The sequence below is a fragment of the Nelumbo lutea genome, chromosome 5 (genome assembly GCF_056320005.1).
Source record: "Nelumbo lutea isolate HS-2025 chromosome 5, American lotus-T2T, whole genome shotgun sequence".
NCBI lineage: Eukaryota > Viridiplantae > Streptophyta > Magnoliopsida > Proteales > Nelumbonaceae > Nelumbo > Nelumbo lutea.
In genome coordinates this window covers 57,962,527-57,982,023 of record NC_142688.1, presented here as the reverse complement: position 1 = coordinate 57,982,023, position 19,497 = coordinate 57,962,527, and the positions used below count along the sequence as shown (strand labels likewise).

The following is a 19,497-nucleotide window of genomic DNA, read 5'->3' as shown; positions in this document are numbered from 1 at the left end:
ACACATTCAGTTATCTAGATGGTCCCCCTTGATTATCAACGTAGTTCCAGCTTCAGTTATCTAGATGGTCCCCCAAAGATGGGAAGGAGCAGAGCCTTTAGGCACCTTCCCTCCATCACCTACACAGTCGTAACAACCCATCATGCATGATTATCAAGGTTCAAAGTATCGACACATATCGGCCGATACATATCGTTCTGGAACCCCTTCAATACTCCCCTATAGTGGGTGTATTGGGGATCTGACTGGTCAGGGGGTGGAGAAGCCCTAAACCACCCCCCTGAACCAGTTTCAAAAAAAAAAAAAAAAGGTAAAAGAAAAGGGTATCGATTCGCCCAATACGCCCCTACCGGCGTATCGGGTGCATAGATATTGATGATTATTACAATAATTAGAATATTCTCTGGCAAGGATGAGTCACCATATGTCCAACCGGTTCAAGTAGTAACACATTCGCCCTTTTCCCCTTGTTTTCCACGTATCCAGTTTTCTTCAAGTAGTGGAAACAAAGAAAAAGAGAATTGGAGACCCGTAGGATCCAATGGACACAGCTTGGGGGAGAAGAGAACGGGAAAGAATGATGCCAGAGGGTTCCTACCGTTTGATATCGTTGAAACTCCCAGTGAGAAAGGGCATTACTTAAGATGCAAAAACAGGTCACACAGAATACACAAGTAATCCCAACTCATGATGGGGATAATACTTCCGGGGTGTTTATTTGCACTGAATGAACGTCTAATCTCTGAGAATTTGGCCTTTCAAAGGTTCAAGTTCATTTAGTCTGAGTTTTTAAAATGCCTCCAAGGCTGTGTCTGGGAAGAGTACAGATACAAATATACAGTGCAAAACCTTATATTTGTATTTGTACTCTTCCCAAGTTATGCATAAACAGCTACGACCTACGGTGTCCATCACATTCTTACTGCATACAAATTTTTGTTCCGAAAATACGAAGTACCATTCGAAAGGATTGCCACTTGTATGCAATATGCCACTGGTGCTGGTCCTTATGCCAAGCAATATAAAGAAAAAAAGAAAAGAAAATGAAATGGCCAGTTGTGATTTGAGAATAGGAAAGGTGTGGCAAAAGGAAAAGCCCATTTTCTAATGTTATAACCGTATCAGTACACTAAGTACACAACATTACCTTATCAAAATTTCTGTACAATTGCAATTTACATCCTTGCACTCAGCAAGCTCTATCACCCTTGTACAAAATAATCTTATAAATTACATATACAATCCCCAGCGTAGTGGGTATACGCAAAGATAAATATATTTTTCTTGTTAACCTGGATGCACTCACAATCTACAAGAGAGATAGATCTAACTCTGCACCTCTGAGAAGCTTATAATGAAAAGGCTTCAGACGCAAGTCTACCTCTAAAAGTGTTGATTAACCCAAAATACTTCGCAATTAATCTAATGCCAGCTAAATGCTGTCAATGGAAGCTCACCACATTGTTACTTTGTTAGATTCGTTTGAGAAGTACCACGTGGTGCCAAACCTTTTAAGGGTTATAATAGAAATTCTCCAAACCATTTCTAGGATATCCAATAATCCATTCATCATATCCCAAGATCAAATGACGGAGAATTCAAAAGCCCAAGATTTCCCTCTGCGGAAGGATTTGGAACAACTGTTTCATTTTGCTCTCTTGCCAATTCAGTCTTGTTCCTAAGAAGCTTGGTAGCTTGTGCCTCTACTGCATCAAGATCAAGACCCTCATAAAATTGATCGTCATAAAATTCATCCCTGTTCACTTCACTGTTCTCAGCTTGACACTGAAAGGATTCCTCTCCCATAGAGCCAAGCTGAAGTGAACATTCTTGCACCATGCAAGTTGCAGGAATAGATCCAACATGATGAAAGCTTAGCTTCCTTTTTCTACTCTCTAATTTGCTTTCTTCTCGCAGGAAGCCATTGGGTTCGGCAGGCAATGCTAGTAGAGAGATGGTACCCTGACCCATCTGACACAAAATTGAATTCCTCCCAGAAGATTGATTTGAAGAATGTAGGACAGTTTGAGGTGTCTGGATAGAACAACTTATCTTTCCTGAAGAATTTTTAGATTCAGCTGTTCTTCTTGGGGGCACAGAGTCGGGGCTTAAGTCAGTCAAAAAGTTTGGTTGATCCTCTGCTGGTGACTGGCTAAGCAAAGAACGCCTGTTACAAAAAGCTTCATCAGATCCAAAATAGATATGTACAAATTTGCCTACATGCTAAAGTCAGAACTAAGAATGACGACTTCTGAGAGGACAAAACAACCATAAGTAGTGAAAACTAATAAATCTATGCTCATGTTTATGAAAATATATTTGTGCCAACCGTATCAAGGAAAATAGGGTCAAATTCTTCATTTCATGAACCATAAATGTGCGAAAATGTGACAGAAACAGAGAAAAAACAAATAAGAATTATCAAAGAATTCATCTAGTATCAGGCATAGGTCAACAATAATGGCTATCTTCCCAATTGGGCGCTTCGAGAACCCCCTATAGCTCCAATCACTTTGATGTATAGAAACATTTATTGTAAATGAATAAAAGTACATTATTGTTTCATGTTGTTATTGGTATGTTTCTGTGTAATTACCCTTTAAACTGGATGCTTATGAGACTCATGTTAGTTTATTGTATCGAAACATTTATTGTAAATGAATAAAAGTACATTATTGTTTCATGTTGTTATTGTTTCTGTGTAATTACCCTTTAAACTGGATGCTTATGAGACTCATGTTAGTTTAGAATGTCCTCAACCATTGGGTAGACTTGGGGAGTTTATCCTACCAAGGCTGACACTAATGTACTGTCAAAGAAGTTGGGCAGCTTGTCTCAGCTACTAGGGTTAGACCCAAAGCACATGTAGTGTGCATTTGATTGAAACACTAAACCCGGACCATTTTCCAGTTATGCCCTAGACCTTGGAGATTGATGGGCAAAACTACAAAGTTAAACACAACCTCTAGACTTGATTATGGTACTGCACTGGGTGTCGGATTGAGTTGTCTTTGATATGCCAATCAGTGAGATCCTTTGGGGGTTTGAGAATTCACTTGAGTGGGTGATCATAGTGATAGGATCAGCCCCTTTGTCGGACAAAGTGAGTGATCGGGACTGTACGGTAGTGGATTTCAACCGTGTTTGATATTTGTTTTGCAATAATATATATTAAGTTTCAAGAAAAGTATTTGCAAAAGGTTTTAATTCTTAGGATCCATCCGAGTAGAGAGTGCAACACTGCACCCTGCAATCAGGGGAGAGGTCCTTCCCTGTCGGGCAGTGTTTGACAATTGAGGGCTGAGAGGTTAAGTGTAAGAAACCATTAAGGGTTGTTTACCTGATGGGCTATATCTTACTTAAGTTCATTATCCTTGGGCCTTCATAGGATGGCTAGACTCAAAGATCATTTAACTATAAATGTTGGGCCCATTTTGAGCCCATAGTGATGGACTTAGGGGTTCACTGCATTTGGTAGTGAATTTGGCCAGGCCGTTTGTAGAGACTGGGCCGAACCCATGTGGGCTTATGTGAGGTCATTGTCGGGGCCCCACGCTATACAAATCAAACCTAAATGGGCCAGCAACTCTCTTGGGACACGAGGCCCATGATTAATATGATTAATCAAGATGTCACATGATAGCTTAAGCAATCATGTGACGTGCGAATATGGGTTTGGATATGGGTCTGGAGCACCCATTCTCATAAGAGGATAAGACTTATCCATTGATAGAGTCCAAATCCAAATAAAGATTTGGATTAGAAACCTCCTAATTCGATTAGGAGTGGTGCTCCTTAAGGATTAAGAAAAGAGAGATCGAATTGCTTCAGTTAACTCTGCTTTCAGCTCTCTCTCTCTCTCTCTCTCTTTGCTCTCTTGCCGCCCTAGAAACCCTAGTTCGATCTATTCTTGGGACTGATCTTGGTCAGCTCTACCTCTGATTTTTGCAAGAAAAACACAGAGAAAAACCATGCTCACCTCCCTTGTTTGATCCAAAAAGTTGGATTGCAGTTTTGTTGAAAACTGCGTTGCTGAACCGGCTTCACTCCAAGCTGCACCATCTTCTGTGGAAGCTGGTTTTGGGCTTTGATTTGGGCGTGAAATATCACTTTAGGAGCTACATTTGTGGAATCCGTATCAGGTATACTTCTTCCTCTTGTTTGGTTTCAAATCTGGTCCGGTTTCGGTGCAAGGTCGATCCTAGAAAAATGCAGTTTTCCTAAAACTGGGAATGCGATTCCTAGAAGGCTAAAAGAAAATTTTTGAAATTTCACCCAACCATCAAGCATGATTCTGCCATCCATATGATGGATTTCACCTTCCTTCATCATTGTGTGTTTTCCAATTTACCTTTGGAATTGGAAAGAATGTTAGAACTTAAAATGGCCCTTCAATGGGTTTTAGCCCATAGAATAATATATTTGTTTAGCTTTTCTTTTCTCTCTTTCATTATTTAAATTAGGGATTTCTTTTGAATAAATCACAGTGAGATCCAAGCTACAAGTGCTAAAACATTCCTACATGCCCAATTCCAATTTACAACTACAGGTGCTAAAAAATTCCAATTTAAAGGTTGGGCTTAGAGCTTTTATGAGGGCCAGGCTTGGGCCCAAGCCTGAATATATTATGTTGATAAAAAGTAAAAGCCTAACCCGGCCTGGCTAGGCCCATGAATAGGTCTGATAAATATATCATCTAGCTTGTCCCTATGGGTGTTTAAGGTGCACAAAGAACACCAAAAACTGCTTTTACAAAGTGACAATCTATCTCAATATGTTTGGTCTTGTCATGTTGTACTAGGTTTTTTGCTATGTTGATAGCAACTAGATTATCACAATACAACTTAAGAGGGCCGTTAACTTGCCTAGGATATGAAGCTATAATAATTTAGCCACTCCATGAGCCACAACTTTGTATTCTGGTTCAGCATTTCATCTCACCACAATTGTCTTTTTCTTGCTTCTTCAAGTAAAAAGATTCCCACCAATAAAAGTATATCAACCAATTGTGGGTACGGATAATTAGAAGCTGCATGGTTTAAAATGTCCCAAATTTCCTGAATATTTCCACAACATATTTCCATTTCCATGCGTAGCAACACGAAAGTTTACCTAAATCGACATATTCCCCAATGAACACTACCAACACTATGTGGAGTACAAGAGGTAGTTTCTATGACATATTTCCTTTTCCACTTCCATGATTAGACATGAAATCTTACTAGAATCAACACATTCCCCAGTGAGCACTACCATCACAATGTAGAGTAAAAGACATGGTATTATAAGTTTATAACATAAGTTGATGACAATATTGTGGATTTATGGAGTAAAAATGTTATTGCCCGCTTAACACTTTGAGCTAGCTCAATATTCACTTCAAACATCAAGCTAAATTTTAGTTTTTTGTTTATATAATAGATTTTTTGGTTGATCTATTACAACTATTTACATTTTCTATGAGTTGAATTTTGCTTAAGCTCATTCTATCATGAAGCTCTAAATCATATGGTTTACAAGGCAACTTCAAAACATATTGTTTTATCTATAACCATAGATTCATAGCTTTTTAATGATTTGGAACAAGACAATTATTTAAAAAGGTGTTCCTATGCTTCTTTTATCATTTCATAAAATATCATTCTATATTTTCCATATCTTTTACAATGTTTCCACCACGTCTATAATTCTTACAATCATAGTTGTCAAGCCGACACCTAGGCAACAAGGCACCCTTGGAGGCTCGCCTCGCCTAATCGCCAAGTAATTTTCTATAGCATGTTATAAAAACTTTTATATTCTTTATTTTTTGAGGTTATAATTATAAAATAGACATTTTTAAACTAAAATATTCATTTTGTGTGTTTATATACTAATTTCTTTTTATTATTTTCTTATTTGTTAGGGTTTAATCAACACAAACATTGCTAAATGCTGTATTGAACCCTCAAAGACTTCAAAACCTGAACCAATAAGCAAGGAAGAACATAAAACGTTGTCCAATCAACACATTTTCTTATTTTTCTTTACTAATTTTGTGTGTTTATATACTAATTTCTTCTTCCACCTTTTCTTCTTTTCCTATAACAGAAATAGGAGTTCAGCCCCTATATTTTTTTTTATCTTCTTTTCTTTCTTCTTTTCTTCTCATGAATATTGGAATATGTTGATTTTCTATACTTTAACATGAAGTTTATACTTTTCTTTTGAAAATTATGGATATTTATTAAGGAAATATGATTATGGAACCTAGGGAACTACCATAGGATACATGTTTTTACTTAAAAAATCCATCGCCTAGGCAACTAGGCAACAAGGTGCCCCCCTGTCGCCTAGCCTCGCCTTAGCGCCTTGAAAACTATGCTTACAATATTTTCATATGATATTTCTGACATTTCCGACTTGTTTCTTATATTTAGACAACTGACATTTCCACACACTGACATTTTAAACCTTAGGGCTGAGCCTGACAGGCAAGTCTATGTTTTTTTTTATATTTAGTGGGTTAAGCACATATAGAGTCAAACGTGGATGTACAACCCACAGATCTGCATTCTTTTACAATAAAACAAGACCTTTCTCTCCTCCCTACTGCTTCTTCACAACTTTGAAATTCTTTCTTCTCTTCTCTACATTTTTATTTGCTTTATTGTTCCAAGTTTGACGAACTCCAACTGAAAACTACGATCATGCTTCTAATGAAGCTGCATCAGGGAGCTGATGTTTCCAAGGAGAATCAAGAATCCAATGATCTCCATAGTTCAAGGCTACATCATCATCATCCACATAAGATTCTTTTTCTTAATCTTCACCAAACTTAAGACACTGGTTTGGTTTTGACATGTGTTGTTAGTATGCTGTCAGCTTGTTATTTTCTTTTGTCAATTTTTAGTTTGTGCCACAAGGGACACTCTTGTAATTTTATCTCTTTTATCCCTCCATTATAAATAACACAAGGGGCGCCACCAGCTCATCTACTCAAATGCCCTTGACCAGCCCTTCAGCTTTACATATAGAGGTCCCTCCCATTGAGGCTTTATTTCTGACACTTCTTACAAGGAAGATCGTGTTTAACTCCTCTTGCAGTTAAAAAAAGTTTTCTTGTGTACCATATATAAGCATGCACTTGAATGACACATATACTAACAGTGAAACATGTCTACATGGAAGAACATGTAAAAAAATAAGGACATCATTAATCAATAAGAATAAGACGGGAAGAATAAAACTTCACTTTAACAAACCTGTAAATTGCCATCATGGCACTTGCACTAGGTTCTGCTTGAGTACTTCCAGCAGTAGGATCTAATCTGTCATCTATGAAACTATCACCATAAGAGCTTTTCTCCCGGTCATCTTCCTCATCATCAGATACTTCTGCCTCTGAAGATACCCTAAAAACAACCAATCAAATTAGAGCTCTAATAAGGAATACAATTTTATCATGTTGAAGCAAACAAGTTCCTACATCCTTTCTTAAAACTACAAACCGCAGTCCACCCACCAATCCATATAAAAAAAGAAATATAAATAAAATTTTCACATATATTATTCAGAAAACTACAAGACAGAAATAGAAAGGGACAAGGATAGAAAGAAAAGGTTTTATTTGAATGAATAAAATCTAAGGTGATCATCTAATATAGCTCTTACTCAGCTTCCTCTTCAATAAAGTCTTTGACATGGATTACAGGCTCCTTCTGCTTACCTGAACACAACAACAGCAGCCTAGTAATGCCAAATACATCATAAAATAGCAACTAGTTCTACAAAAAATAATAGTGATTATGTAAATTCAAACTCTATGCCCTTCTAGCATTACAATGATGGCATCTCAAGAAAAAAGGATGAGACGAACTACAGAATTTGGAGAAGCATGAAACTAAAAGTGTAGAAATTTTACCAGTGATTAGACCAAATCGGAAAGATTACAGAAAAACAAAGAATTAAAGAAATGTCAAAAAAAAACAAAGCATTAAAGAACTAGATTTTACCTCTGGTACCCTTTACCCTGATGCATGTTTCATTGGAAAAGGATCTGTCAAGGTTTGCTATAGGACCGCATAAATTCTCCTTCATTATCCTTGTAGTTCTTTTTTCACAATCCCCATACTTGCGCAATCTTTTAAACTTGTGATTCTGCTGAACTGTTTTTGATGTCTCCCCAGAACTCATGCGCCAGTCTTTACTACAGCTGTTTGTTAGATTGACTAACGGAGTGTGAGTTTCCTCATTGAGTGGAGAACTAGAGATGCATTCCCTTCCATTGACATTATTATTCATCTCTATCAATGGAGTATGAGTTTCTTCATCAATGGGAGAATTAGGGACATGGTCAGTTGCACTGCCAATGTTGTTCATCTTAACTTCTTCAATCTTCTGCAAACATAATCTCTTTGGTGACAAGATAGTACAGAATTTAGTAGGTGAAACATTGACTGCGGAATGAGAGATGCATTCTTTTGCATTAACACCACTGCTCGTCTTGATACATGGAGTGTGAATTTCCTCATCCATGGGAGAAGCAGGGAAACAACCCATTGCACTCTCTATATTGCTGACATTGGCATTTACATTCTTCTCCAAAAATCTCTTTGATGACTGACTAGTAGACATTTTTGCAGGTGAAATCTGTGCTGGATAAAAAACCTTACTCCTACCCTCAGAGTTAAACACAGAATGAAATGTCTCATTGATGGGCACTTTACTTTCTTCTATATCCATAAGACGGCCAGGTCTCGGTCCACATTTCTCATTATCAGACTTAAAATCTATATGAAGCACATGATCCTTTTGATTAGAACAATGACTAAATTCACCAATAGGGGACTCCGGAACAATGCCTCTCTCCATCAAATTAGTTAGCCTAGGGCTGAGCTCTACATCTCTGAAATCACTGTTAGACTCTTTAGCCAGCAAAGTTTGTGCATTCGTTCTTGTATTAGCACATCCTACAATAGTGGTGTTGTCTGAACTTTCTTTATTTCTACATGAAAGTGGAGTCTGGAGAATGGTTCTCTCAGTTCCATGTATTGAGTGCTCTTCATGGGCATCAAGATTGCAAAAAGTAGAACTTAATATAGAATTCTCGCTTCTAAGTTTTGTTCTAGGAGAATTTGATAATTCTGCATTATACTTGACATTTATCCCATTGTAATCTTCGTTTGATTTCCTAAAAGAACAAGAATCTTGCTTCATACATTTCAATAGCTCTCTACTGTCTGATGGAGCATTCCCATAAGGTGAAGTTTCTCGCATAAAAGGAAGGGTAGGGACACATACAATGGAAACCCTCCCACAGGCATCCACAGATACAAAATCTGCACCAAAATGAAAGCAATGCATGGGAGGTTTCTGGCTTCGGTCTGGCATAAGATTCTCCTTATTATTTCTTGAGATGCCTGTAGGTGATGATTCAAACTCTGTTGATTTTCTCTGTGAATACCCTTTCTGGGAGGCATGGATACCATATAAATCTGCAAATAAAGTAGAACTTTCAGTTGAACATCATGCACCAGAAAGTCTATTAGAAGATGCATATTAGTGCAAAGGCAGATCAGACGAGATATGGAGCATTAAGCCCAACAAAAATTACATAGAATGTTACTGCTACATGATACTGCACATAATAACAAAAAGTAAATAACAGATAAAACATACAGAACAAATAACAGATAGATAAATAGATACCTCAAACAACTACCCCCTAAAGCATCATAAAACAAATCACTGTCCCCTGGAAGCTAGTATAGCCAATCAGGAAACTATCTATAAAAGGAATATCATAAAAATAGTTAGGGATAGTTTTTGCATGAAACTATCTATAAAACAAATATCACAAGATATTTAGGGATACTTCTCACATTACTGACATTCTTACAGTCTAATAGAACCACAAACATTAACTTCTACATAGGTTCTGTAAGTACATGTATTTAGACATTGCATCACAACACAATAGCACAAAAAACACAGCGCAACTGTCTCACAAATTCACATCACAATCGCATACTTCAATCTTTCTTGAAGCAAATTCCCATAATATTACTTCGCACCGCAATTCCTTATCACAGTTTCATACCACTCTTGCATCACAATTCCGGAACCTTGTTCCATGGCCACATTTTACAGTCACCTCACTGTTTACCCATGGCCTCGATCCAGTCTCATTTCGCAACCGCATCCCACCTCATGCTCAACTATTCATCACTAAGTCTTTCAATGAAGCCCTCAACACATCCACTATATTTCCTTATTACAGTCTTCACCATTGACAAAAACTCTATGACAATGCATCACACCCCAGATCTGTGTCACAGTTGGATCATACCGCACTTCTGTCCTAGGAAGATGTATTGCAATTTTACCAATAGCTTCACGTTGCCCATCACATATACAAGTTGATACTTAGCAATCTCATGTTCAAACTACAACTTCTACTTCCCTTTCCCATTACTACCAAGTTCTTTTCAGTGAGTTCTTCCTCTCTAATTTTTCTAACCACTTCCTCTTTCCTTGGTAATGTCAAATAATATATGCCCTTAACTCCAATTGGACTGATGTACATGAACATTTATTTGTAAATGAATAAAAGCACATTATTGTTTCAAGTTCATATTGGTATGTTTTCTGTAAATTACCCCTTAACTGTACACTTATTAGACTTGTGTTAGTTTAGAATGTTCTCAGCTGTTGGATAGACTTGGTAAGTTTATCCCGCCAAGGCTAACATTGGTGTGCTGCCCAACAATTGGAGAAGCTTGCCTCAGCTGCTGGGGTTAGACCCCAAGCACAGGTAGTGTGTGTTTGGAAGAAACATTGAACCTAGACTAATTTCCAATTATGCCCTGAACCTTGGAGATAGATGGGCAAAACTGGAAAATTACACATAACCCCAGACTTGATTATGGTACTGTACTAGGTATTGGATTGTGCTGTCTTTGACGTGCCAATCAGCGAAATCCATCAAGAGTCAACACCTAGGCATGTTGGAGCAGTTTGGGAATTTACATGAGTGGGTGATCTTAGTGATAGAACCAGCCTCTTAGTTAGACAAAGTGAATATCAGGGTTTACACTCTCTCCGATGGAAACCTAAACTAATGGCAATAGATTTCAACTGTGTTTGAAATCTATTTTTGAAAATGTATTTATATGTTATATACTACTATTTTATGAAAAATGTTTGCAAAAGGTTTTACTTCTTGGGATCCATCCGAGTAGAGAGTGTGGCACTGCACTTGCAGCCAGGGGAGAGGTCCTTCCTCGTCGGGCAGTGTTGTGATCAATATGGCCTGAGAAGTTAAGTGTAAGAGACCATTATAGGGCTGATTGTCCGATGGGCTTTATCTCACTTAAGGACATTATCCTTGGGTCTTCATAGGGTGGCTGAATCCAAGGATCATTTAAGGGTAAATGTTGGGCCTAGACTAAGCCCATGTTGATTAGCTCAAGGGTTCATTGCTTTGAGCAGTGAATTCGACCTAACCTCTTTTAGAGGTGGGGTTGGACCATTATGGGCTTGAAGGAGACTTTTGTGGGGTCCCACACCATACAATATCAGGCCTAAAGTAGCCATGCAACACCTAGGGTCGTGAGCCTTTGAAGAAAATGGGCCAAAGGCCCAAAATTGATAAGATTAATTAAGATGTCACATGAAAACTTAAGAGGGAGCACTTATCCTCTTAAGAGGATAATGCTTTTTTTATCAATGATAATTTATTAAATTAGAAATATGAAGCAATACAGTAGACCTAAGAGGAGGCACGAGTTGTTACCTCTTCTAACAAGTATTACATCAAATTAAAACAAAGTTGACCAGAATTAACCAGAACTAAAATTACAAAGCAGCGCAAAATAAATGTTCCCTTGAAGCCCCTTGCTTAGCTAACCCATCCGCTAAAGAATTTGCTGATCTTCCCACCCAAAGAAAGGTAACAGTCATGTTTCTTGTGATCCAATTGACTTTCCTTAACATATCTCTATGTCGCCACATAGCTGAAGCTGGTATCAGCCATCCCACAACAATCTCAGAGTCCCCTTCAACTACCAAGTACTAGACTCCTAAATGTTCTACAATCTGAATAACTTGTACTGCCATAACATCTCATCTCTATCGGAGTCTCCTATTCCCACGGGCCCTAAAAACAATGCTAATATTTTGCTTTCATTATCTCTCAGCACCCCTCCTATCCCCAATTGGTCTGGGTTTCCTTGGTTGCTTCTATCAAAATTCAGCTTTACCCATCCTTTAGGTGGAGGCATCCACACTACAAATTTCTTGTCCTTCCTTGTATGGTTGTTTGCCACCGCAATCCAGTTTCTCCAAAAATCATCAAAGGAGAATGCATGAAATAAGTCCATAGTTCTTAACCAATGAATAGCCCTAGTTAAGATACAGTCCTCAACAGCTTGAGTGCTTTTTTCCTCCTCCTTAAATACCCTTGCATTCCTTTCTTCCCAGATTGTCCACAATGCCACTGCTCTAATACATCTCCACATTATTTTTCCTTTTTTTGTAGGCCACACAAAAAAGGAAGGATTGAACAACTGACTTAAATCTACGGACAAATTCCACATGCACCCAAACAAAGCGAAAATCCAACTCCAAATAGCACTAGAAAATGAACAAGATAAAAGTAAGTGAGAGCAATCCTCACCACTAGCCCTGCAAAGTACACACCAGTTAGGGGACAAACACAAAGAAGGTCTTTTCCTCTGCAAGCAGTCCAAGGTATCTTTCTACAGAAAAACTTCCAGCAGAAAATAATAACTTTAGGTGGAACCAGTCTAGGCCAAATCTCCTTGGTTGGAAAACCCCCCAGTCCCTAGGAAGAGCAAAGGGATTTAAAAAAGGAAGCACAGGTGGAGTAACCTTTTGGGTGAGGGGACCATAATCTCACATCCAAACTAAGGGGGTCCAAAAAGACATGGCCAAGAAGGGACAACAGATCTGAAACACTGTTAAGTTCATCTTCTCTCAAGCCTCTCCGAAAGACAAAGTCCCAACTTAAGGAGGGGGGTGAAATAGGAGATGGGAGAAAATGAGAGATAACTTAAGAGGATAATGTTTAATTGTTAAAAGAGTCCAGATCTAATTCAGATTTGGATAATATCCTAATTAGATTAGGAGAGTGCTCTGTTAAAAGATAAAAGAAGAGGGTGAACTAGACTTGGACACCTCTCTTTCTTGTTCTCTATTTTTTCTCTCGTCTCCCAAGAAACCCTAGAACGACCTACGCTTTCAAGAACTGATTTTGATCAGTTTTCTTCTTTGTTTTTGAAAGAAAAACTCAAAAAAAAAAAATTCAGGCTCACTTACCCCACTCGATCCAAACAAGTTAGGTAGCAGATTTGTTGAAAACAAGTGTTGCTAAATCGGTTCTCTGTACACTGCGTCATCTTCAGTTGGAGAATGGTTTTGCGACTGATATTGGGCGTGAACTACCACTTTGGGAGCTTCTGCTTTCAGTAATGCAAGAACGATCCTGGTCTCGTTCAATGCAAGAACGATCCTAAAATTTCAGATTTCAATTTACCAAGAAATTGGTTCCTGAGAAGGTTAGAATTTTTTTTTTTTTAATTTCAGCCAGCCATCTTGCATGGTTCGGCCATCCATCTGATGGATTCTAACAGTAGAAATCACTGATTGCAGTTTTAGATAAATTTCTTGTGAAGAGAAAGAAGAAGGTGAAGAGTTTTAGCAGAGGAGAAAAGAGGAGTAGAAAGTCAACCAGAATTGAATTAGTTCTGGCCGCCAACCCTTCTTTGTATTATATACTTTAAAGAATAAGAAATTACAAGAATGCCCTTAGTAGGGCGGCTACTTAAGTAGCTGAACAGTCACAACTTAAAAAACATAAACTAAAGGGCCTAAAGCCCCCAACAACTTCCTAACTTAACAACTTAAAAATAAGAAATAAATAACTAGGCCCAATAACTAGAAATCGGCCCAACTCAACACTCCCCCTCAAGTTGGAAGTAAATGTCACACATTCCCAACTTGCGTAGGTCATGCTCCAGCTTGTTCCTTGCAACACCTTTTGTGAGAACATCAGCAAGCTGCAAATCAGAAGCAATGTATGGGAGACAAACTTCCCTAGAAGTCACCCTTTCTCTGATGAAGTGTTTATCCACTTCAATGTGCTTTGTCCAATCATGTTGAACTGGGTTATGGGCAATGTTAATTGCTGCCTAATTCTCACAGTACAGCATCATAGGTTCTACTGCCTTTACACCAATCTCTCTTGACAAGGAACAGATCTACAGAAATTCTGAAACTCCATGTGCCATGGCCATGTATTCAACTTCTGCACTTGATCTTGCCACCACTGTCTATTTCTTACTTTTCCACGAGACTAGGTTACCCCCAACAAGGGTGCATACTCCATATGCCATGGCCATGTATGTCTACAATGTTTTCCAAGTTGACAACCTTCACACTCCAGACTTGACAAATTAACAAACTCAAATAGCTTTGGAAACAAGAAACTCAAAGAAGAAAAATGCAAATGACCTAAACAATTATGCCAAAGCATAATCTGACTCACAAACCCCGACTCACTATTCCTACTGACATGATGACCCTGATGAGGAGGAAGCACATCTAGGAGGTAGATTCCATTCACTTCACAACCACTCCCAATCGTCCTCTTTGAATCCAGATCCTGCAAGATACAATGACTAGGAGAAAAAATTACAGAACAATTCAAGTTCTTAGTCAAACTACTAATAGATAATAGGCTAGTACTCAATCTGGAAACATGAAGAACAGAGGAAAGGGAATTGGAATCACTAATCTTGACAAACCGCTTCCCAGTAATGGGAACATGGGATCCATCAGCTGTGGAGACTCTGTCTTTGCCAGAACAAAGCTGGTAAGAAGAAAAGATAGTGGAACTATGGGTCATGTGCTTTGAGTCTCCAAAATCTATAATCCAAGGAGGTCCCTCCTTACCTGTAGTAGAAACATAATTTGCAGTGGCATGTGAACTATCTTAGTGAGCAAAGGAAGTAGAGTGTGCTCCACCAAAACCACCTGTACCTAGCTGTCCACCTATTACTGAACTAGAACTGGTTGTATCCTGCTGATTCAGAAACTGCCATATCTCTCAAGTTCGGCCCTCACTACAACAACTGCAACAAACTCCAGAGTAGCTGTAGTAGGAGGGGCCAGTATGTCACCAGTGATTGCCATGTGAGCATTTCCCTTCTTGTTTTTGAGTCTATTCCTCACAAGATGAGGATGAAGCTTCCAGCAAGTATCTCTTGTGTGTTTAGGCTTCTTACAGTAGTCACAGATCAAATCCTTTTTGTCTTCCTTCTTGATTTCACTACCACCCCGGTCTTCACCTTGTTTAGGTCTCACAGTGCTAACCATGGCCGATTGATCAAAAACAGAATTTTTCATCATCACATTTCTCCTGCTCTCTTCCCCTGACACAAAGGCATATGCCTAGGAGAGAGTAACACTGTCCCTGGAAAGAATATGTTGTCTTGCAATATCATACTCGGGTTGAGGCCAACAAGAAATTCAAAAACCCTATACTTCTCTAGGAGCTTCTGGTAGGCAATTGCATCCTTAGTGGTTTCCCAAACAACTGTCTCCAGATGGTCAATCTCCTGCCATAGGGTTTTAAGGGCTGAAAAGTAAACAGCAATAGGTCTATCTCCCTGCCTTGTAGCAATAATCTGATTTCTCAACTAATAAGTCCTAGCAACATTCTCCCTTTGTGAATAGGTTTCTACAACCCCATGCCATATTTCTTTAGTTGTATTTGCCCATAAAAAAATTTTACTTATATGGGGCAGCATCGAATTACACAACCAAGTCATCACCATATAGTTTTCTTGTACCCACCAGGAGCTGTTAGTTTCGGGTTTCACTTCTTCACTAGTGATATACCCCAACTTTCCACAAGCACCAATGGCCATCTTTGCAGATTGTGACCATTCTAAGCAATTCGAACCATCCAACTTAACTGTAGTAATGGTCCCATCCCCGAAAAGGTCTCTAGCACCTCCTCCCACTGGTCTCATTTCGCTCCCGGGCTTGTTTTCAACTCTGTTACCCTCCATAATTCTCAAAAAGGGGGTAGAAGGTTACTATAGTATGCAAGAATATCAAATAAATCACTTTTGGTACCGACACCCTTCTGGTGCCCTAGATGGTCCTTCCACAAAAGATTCCTTTTATGCGGGACAGGAGAAGAGAGGTAAGAGGCAACCGCTCTCTCCAGAAACCTCCAAAACAGGCAAGACTTGAATCGCCCCCTTCAGAAAACTCCAAGGAACCCTAAAAAATTAGGGCACCACTTCCTAGGTTAAAATTGAAGAGTCCAACAGAAACAGGACTCTCCCCCTTTCTCCAGATTTTCCTAATTTTGATGGGAAACCCTAGACCAGCTATAGGGCAAAACAGATCCACCAAAAAATCCAAAAACTGAGCTTACTTGAGATCTTCAATCAACATCTTAAATTACCATGCAATCAGCCGATCTAGGGCTGCATGATAGAACAGCTGAAGGAACCTTCAGCCTGCTCTAATACCAAGTAGAAATCACTGATTGCAGTTTTAGATAAATTCCTTGTGAAGAGAAAGAAGGTGAAGAGTTTCAGCAGTAGAGAAGAAAAGAGGAGAACAAAAGGAGTAGAATGTCAACCAGAATTGAATTAGTTCTGGCCGCCAACCCCTCTTTGTATTATATACTTAACTTAAAAGAATAAGAGATTACAAGAATGCCCTTAGTAGGGCAGCTACTTAAGTAGTTGAACAGTCACAACATAAACTAATGGGCCTAAAGCCCAACAACTTCCTAACTTAACAACTTAAAAATAAGAAATAAATAACTGGGCCCAATAACTAGAAATCGGCCCAACTCAACACTAACCCTATTCCAACAGGTAGAGCTTCTTTTTCTTTTGCTTTCAGCCGGAGTATAAAGTTACTCAATAACTCAGTCACTTAGTAGCTCAACTAACTGCTTTTTTACCCCGAAGAATTCCTATAGGGTTATGTAGGAACCTTTGGCATTCTTCTTGCATTCTAACTCAAATCTTTTCCTTTCATCTAAATCAAAATTCAAATGGTCCACCTGCTTACCTTTAGAGCTTTCTCCCTTTACAAAATTCTGAAACCATTCAATCACTTCGGCACCTTGGTCCTTATCTCTTCGAAGAGGAAATCTTTTGCTTCAATCTTAAAAGCCTTTCTCCATCTTGCAGCATCCACAAAGCCTTCCATTTTCTTAATGGTTGCAGAAAATTCAGAAAGAACTCTAGGATAATCCAACTATATGGCATACATGCAAGAGAGAGACAGAGAGAGAGGAGATTCAACATTTTTGAGAAGAACTACAATTAGCATCTAGGAAATAGGGGTGCAACTTCGGTAGGCTCAGGTTGGGATTTTGTCAAAGTTTGAATAGGCCCAAGCCCAAAGCAGTGTAAAATGCTAATTTGGACCAACCTGAGTTGCATCCTATTAGGCTATCCTAGATGATAATGGAGCACCTAGTTGCCTAGGCATCACCTAGGTGATATAACATTTTACACAGAAAAACTAAATTTTAAGTAAAGTAGGAAGAGGGAAGTTCTCAGGTTGCAGAGTAGCAGAGCTTATGCAAGAGTGAGCTATGGATGCATGTGAGGGTCCTTCCGAGATCCTCTAATTATAGATTTTCCCAAGAGCTTTCCCACTTCAGGAAAGTTGTTAAAAAGTTGTTAGATTTGAAACATCTGGGCCAGTTGGGGTTTGCCATGTGTCCATATGGTTACCTTGGTACTTGAGTTCTCGCTTTTTCTCGATGTGTGCATGTGAGCATGAGGGTTGTTATTGCCCCTTTTGGGTTCTTAGGGTTCTTAAGGGAGCTTGTGTTGCTAACTTTAAATATTTCTAAAATATTTCTTATTTTCAAGTTATCAACATGTCCGCCAAAATGACATTATAGACTTCAATAAATAGAATATTAGAATGCCATCCAAAGCTAAGTTTTAAAACTATAGTTCTGGTTCTCTACTCTAGCCAACTTGTATTTAGTTTGGCTCCTTAAGTGTTTGGATGTATTTATTTTGCTCATAACTTGTGTCCTTATCACACCGAATTTGGCCCAAAGGCTATGCTCTACATCTTCTTAGGATACCTATCTATTTAAAAGAGGATATGACTTCCCTTTTTTCCTTCCACTGCACTTCTCGGAGAGCTCAAGCCTGGTGAAGCAACATAGTACATATTCGACCTTATGTCAGTTTCTCCAACCAACATAGTACATATCCGCTATCCCATTTGCAGTTCTTCTAATCCAATATATCCAAGGAACTTGGGACAAGCCTTTTTCCCAAGTAATTATCAGTTTTGAGTTCCCCTATACTTCCAAGAAATGGAAACCAGCTTGCTTTTGCTAAACTTAGGCCCTGAAGTAAGGCCATCAGTTCAGCTTTCAGAGAGACAAGTTTCTCTACATAAAAAGGTATTCTAGGTTTGGATAAAGCTCTAGGACAAACCTAGGAATTACATGTGTAGAAACATAAACAAGAAAGAGTAATACGTGGAAGATAGGTCATAGGACAGGTGTCTGGAGATACAATGGGTTGTACACTTCCATTTGCCTTTGCAAAGGGCAATTGGAAGATCATGGTCAGGGTATCAGAAGGGGTAGAGGAGGGCTGACCTGTTATCTCAGTAGTGATGGGAGGTGTAAAAGGCCCATTTGAGGAAGGGGAAACAACTTGCTCATACCTGAGTCTTTTGGTACCACCTTTGGATAATAGGATGAGAAGTAAACATGGGAGGATGAGCTGGAGGAGGAAGGGGAGCAGGAACACGTGAAGGAGATTCAACAAAAAACTCAATGGGAAGAGACTCAACAAAAGATACAAGAGGAACAACCGGGGAGATAGAAAATAACTCCTTTGAATGCTCCCCTCAGAAGAAGTACCAAAGAAAGGGATGGACTCTGCAAATGTGACATCCCTGGGCACAAAGTAGGTGCCACGGACTGGATCAAAATAGTAATATCCCTTCTCCATGGACATATATCCTAGGAATACACACTTGTGTGCTTTAAGCTCAAACTTATGTCTTTGATGACTATGAACATGAACATAGCAACATAGTTTTTAAGGCGCCAAGGCGAGGCTAGGCGATAGGGGGCGCTTTGTCTCCTAGGTAATGGATTATTTTTAAGTAAAACCATATATCCTAGGGTAGTTCCCTAGGTTCCATAGCCATCTTTCCTTAATTATTATCCATAATTTTCATAAGAGAAGTATAAATTTCATGTTTTAAGTTTAGAAAATCAACATTTTATGAGAAAAAAAAGGAACAAAGGAAAGTGTAGGTTTTCAAGACTGCTATTCAGTCTTGATCACTAAGAGATTTTAGGTTCGATGAGAAGAGAAAGTGAAGATGTAGAAGAAAGAGTGATGGAAGAGCAATAGAACACAGATTTTGAGGAGAAGAACAGAATGTCAATCATTCTACCGCCGCCACTTTAAGTTA

At 38.8% G+C, this 19,497-nt stretch overlaps 1 protein-coding gene across 3 annotated transcripts in view; it reads right to left on the bottom strand.

Annotated features, from left to right (window-relative positions):
* Positions 1-1,081: 1,081 nt before the first annotated feature.
* FANCM (DEAD/DEAH box RNA helicase family protein) overlaps positions 1,082-19,497 on the bottom strand; it is a 98,564-nt gene continuing 80,148 nt past the window's right edge. For all 3 annotated transcript variants that reach the window (XM_088943022.1, XM_088943021.1, XM_088943023.1), the window contains 4 exons: positions 7,995-9,476; positions 7,654-7,708; positions 7,245-7,394; positions 1,082-2,167 (listed from right to left, as the gene is read on the bottom strand). In XM_088943022.1, the coding sequence (XP_088799148.1) occupies positions 1,570-2,167; positions 7,245-7,394; positions 7,654-7,708; positions 7,995-9,476 (2,285 nt within the window). In that variant the 3' untranslated portion in view covers positions 1,082-1,569. The remainder of the gene's footprint in view (positions 2,168-7,244; positions 7,395-7,653; positions 7,709-7,994; positions 9,477-19,497) is intronic.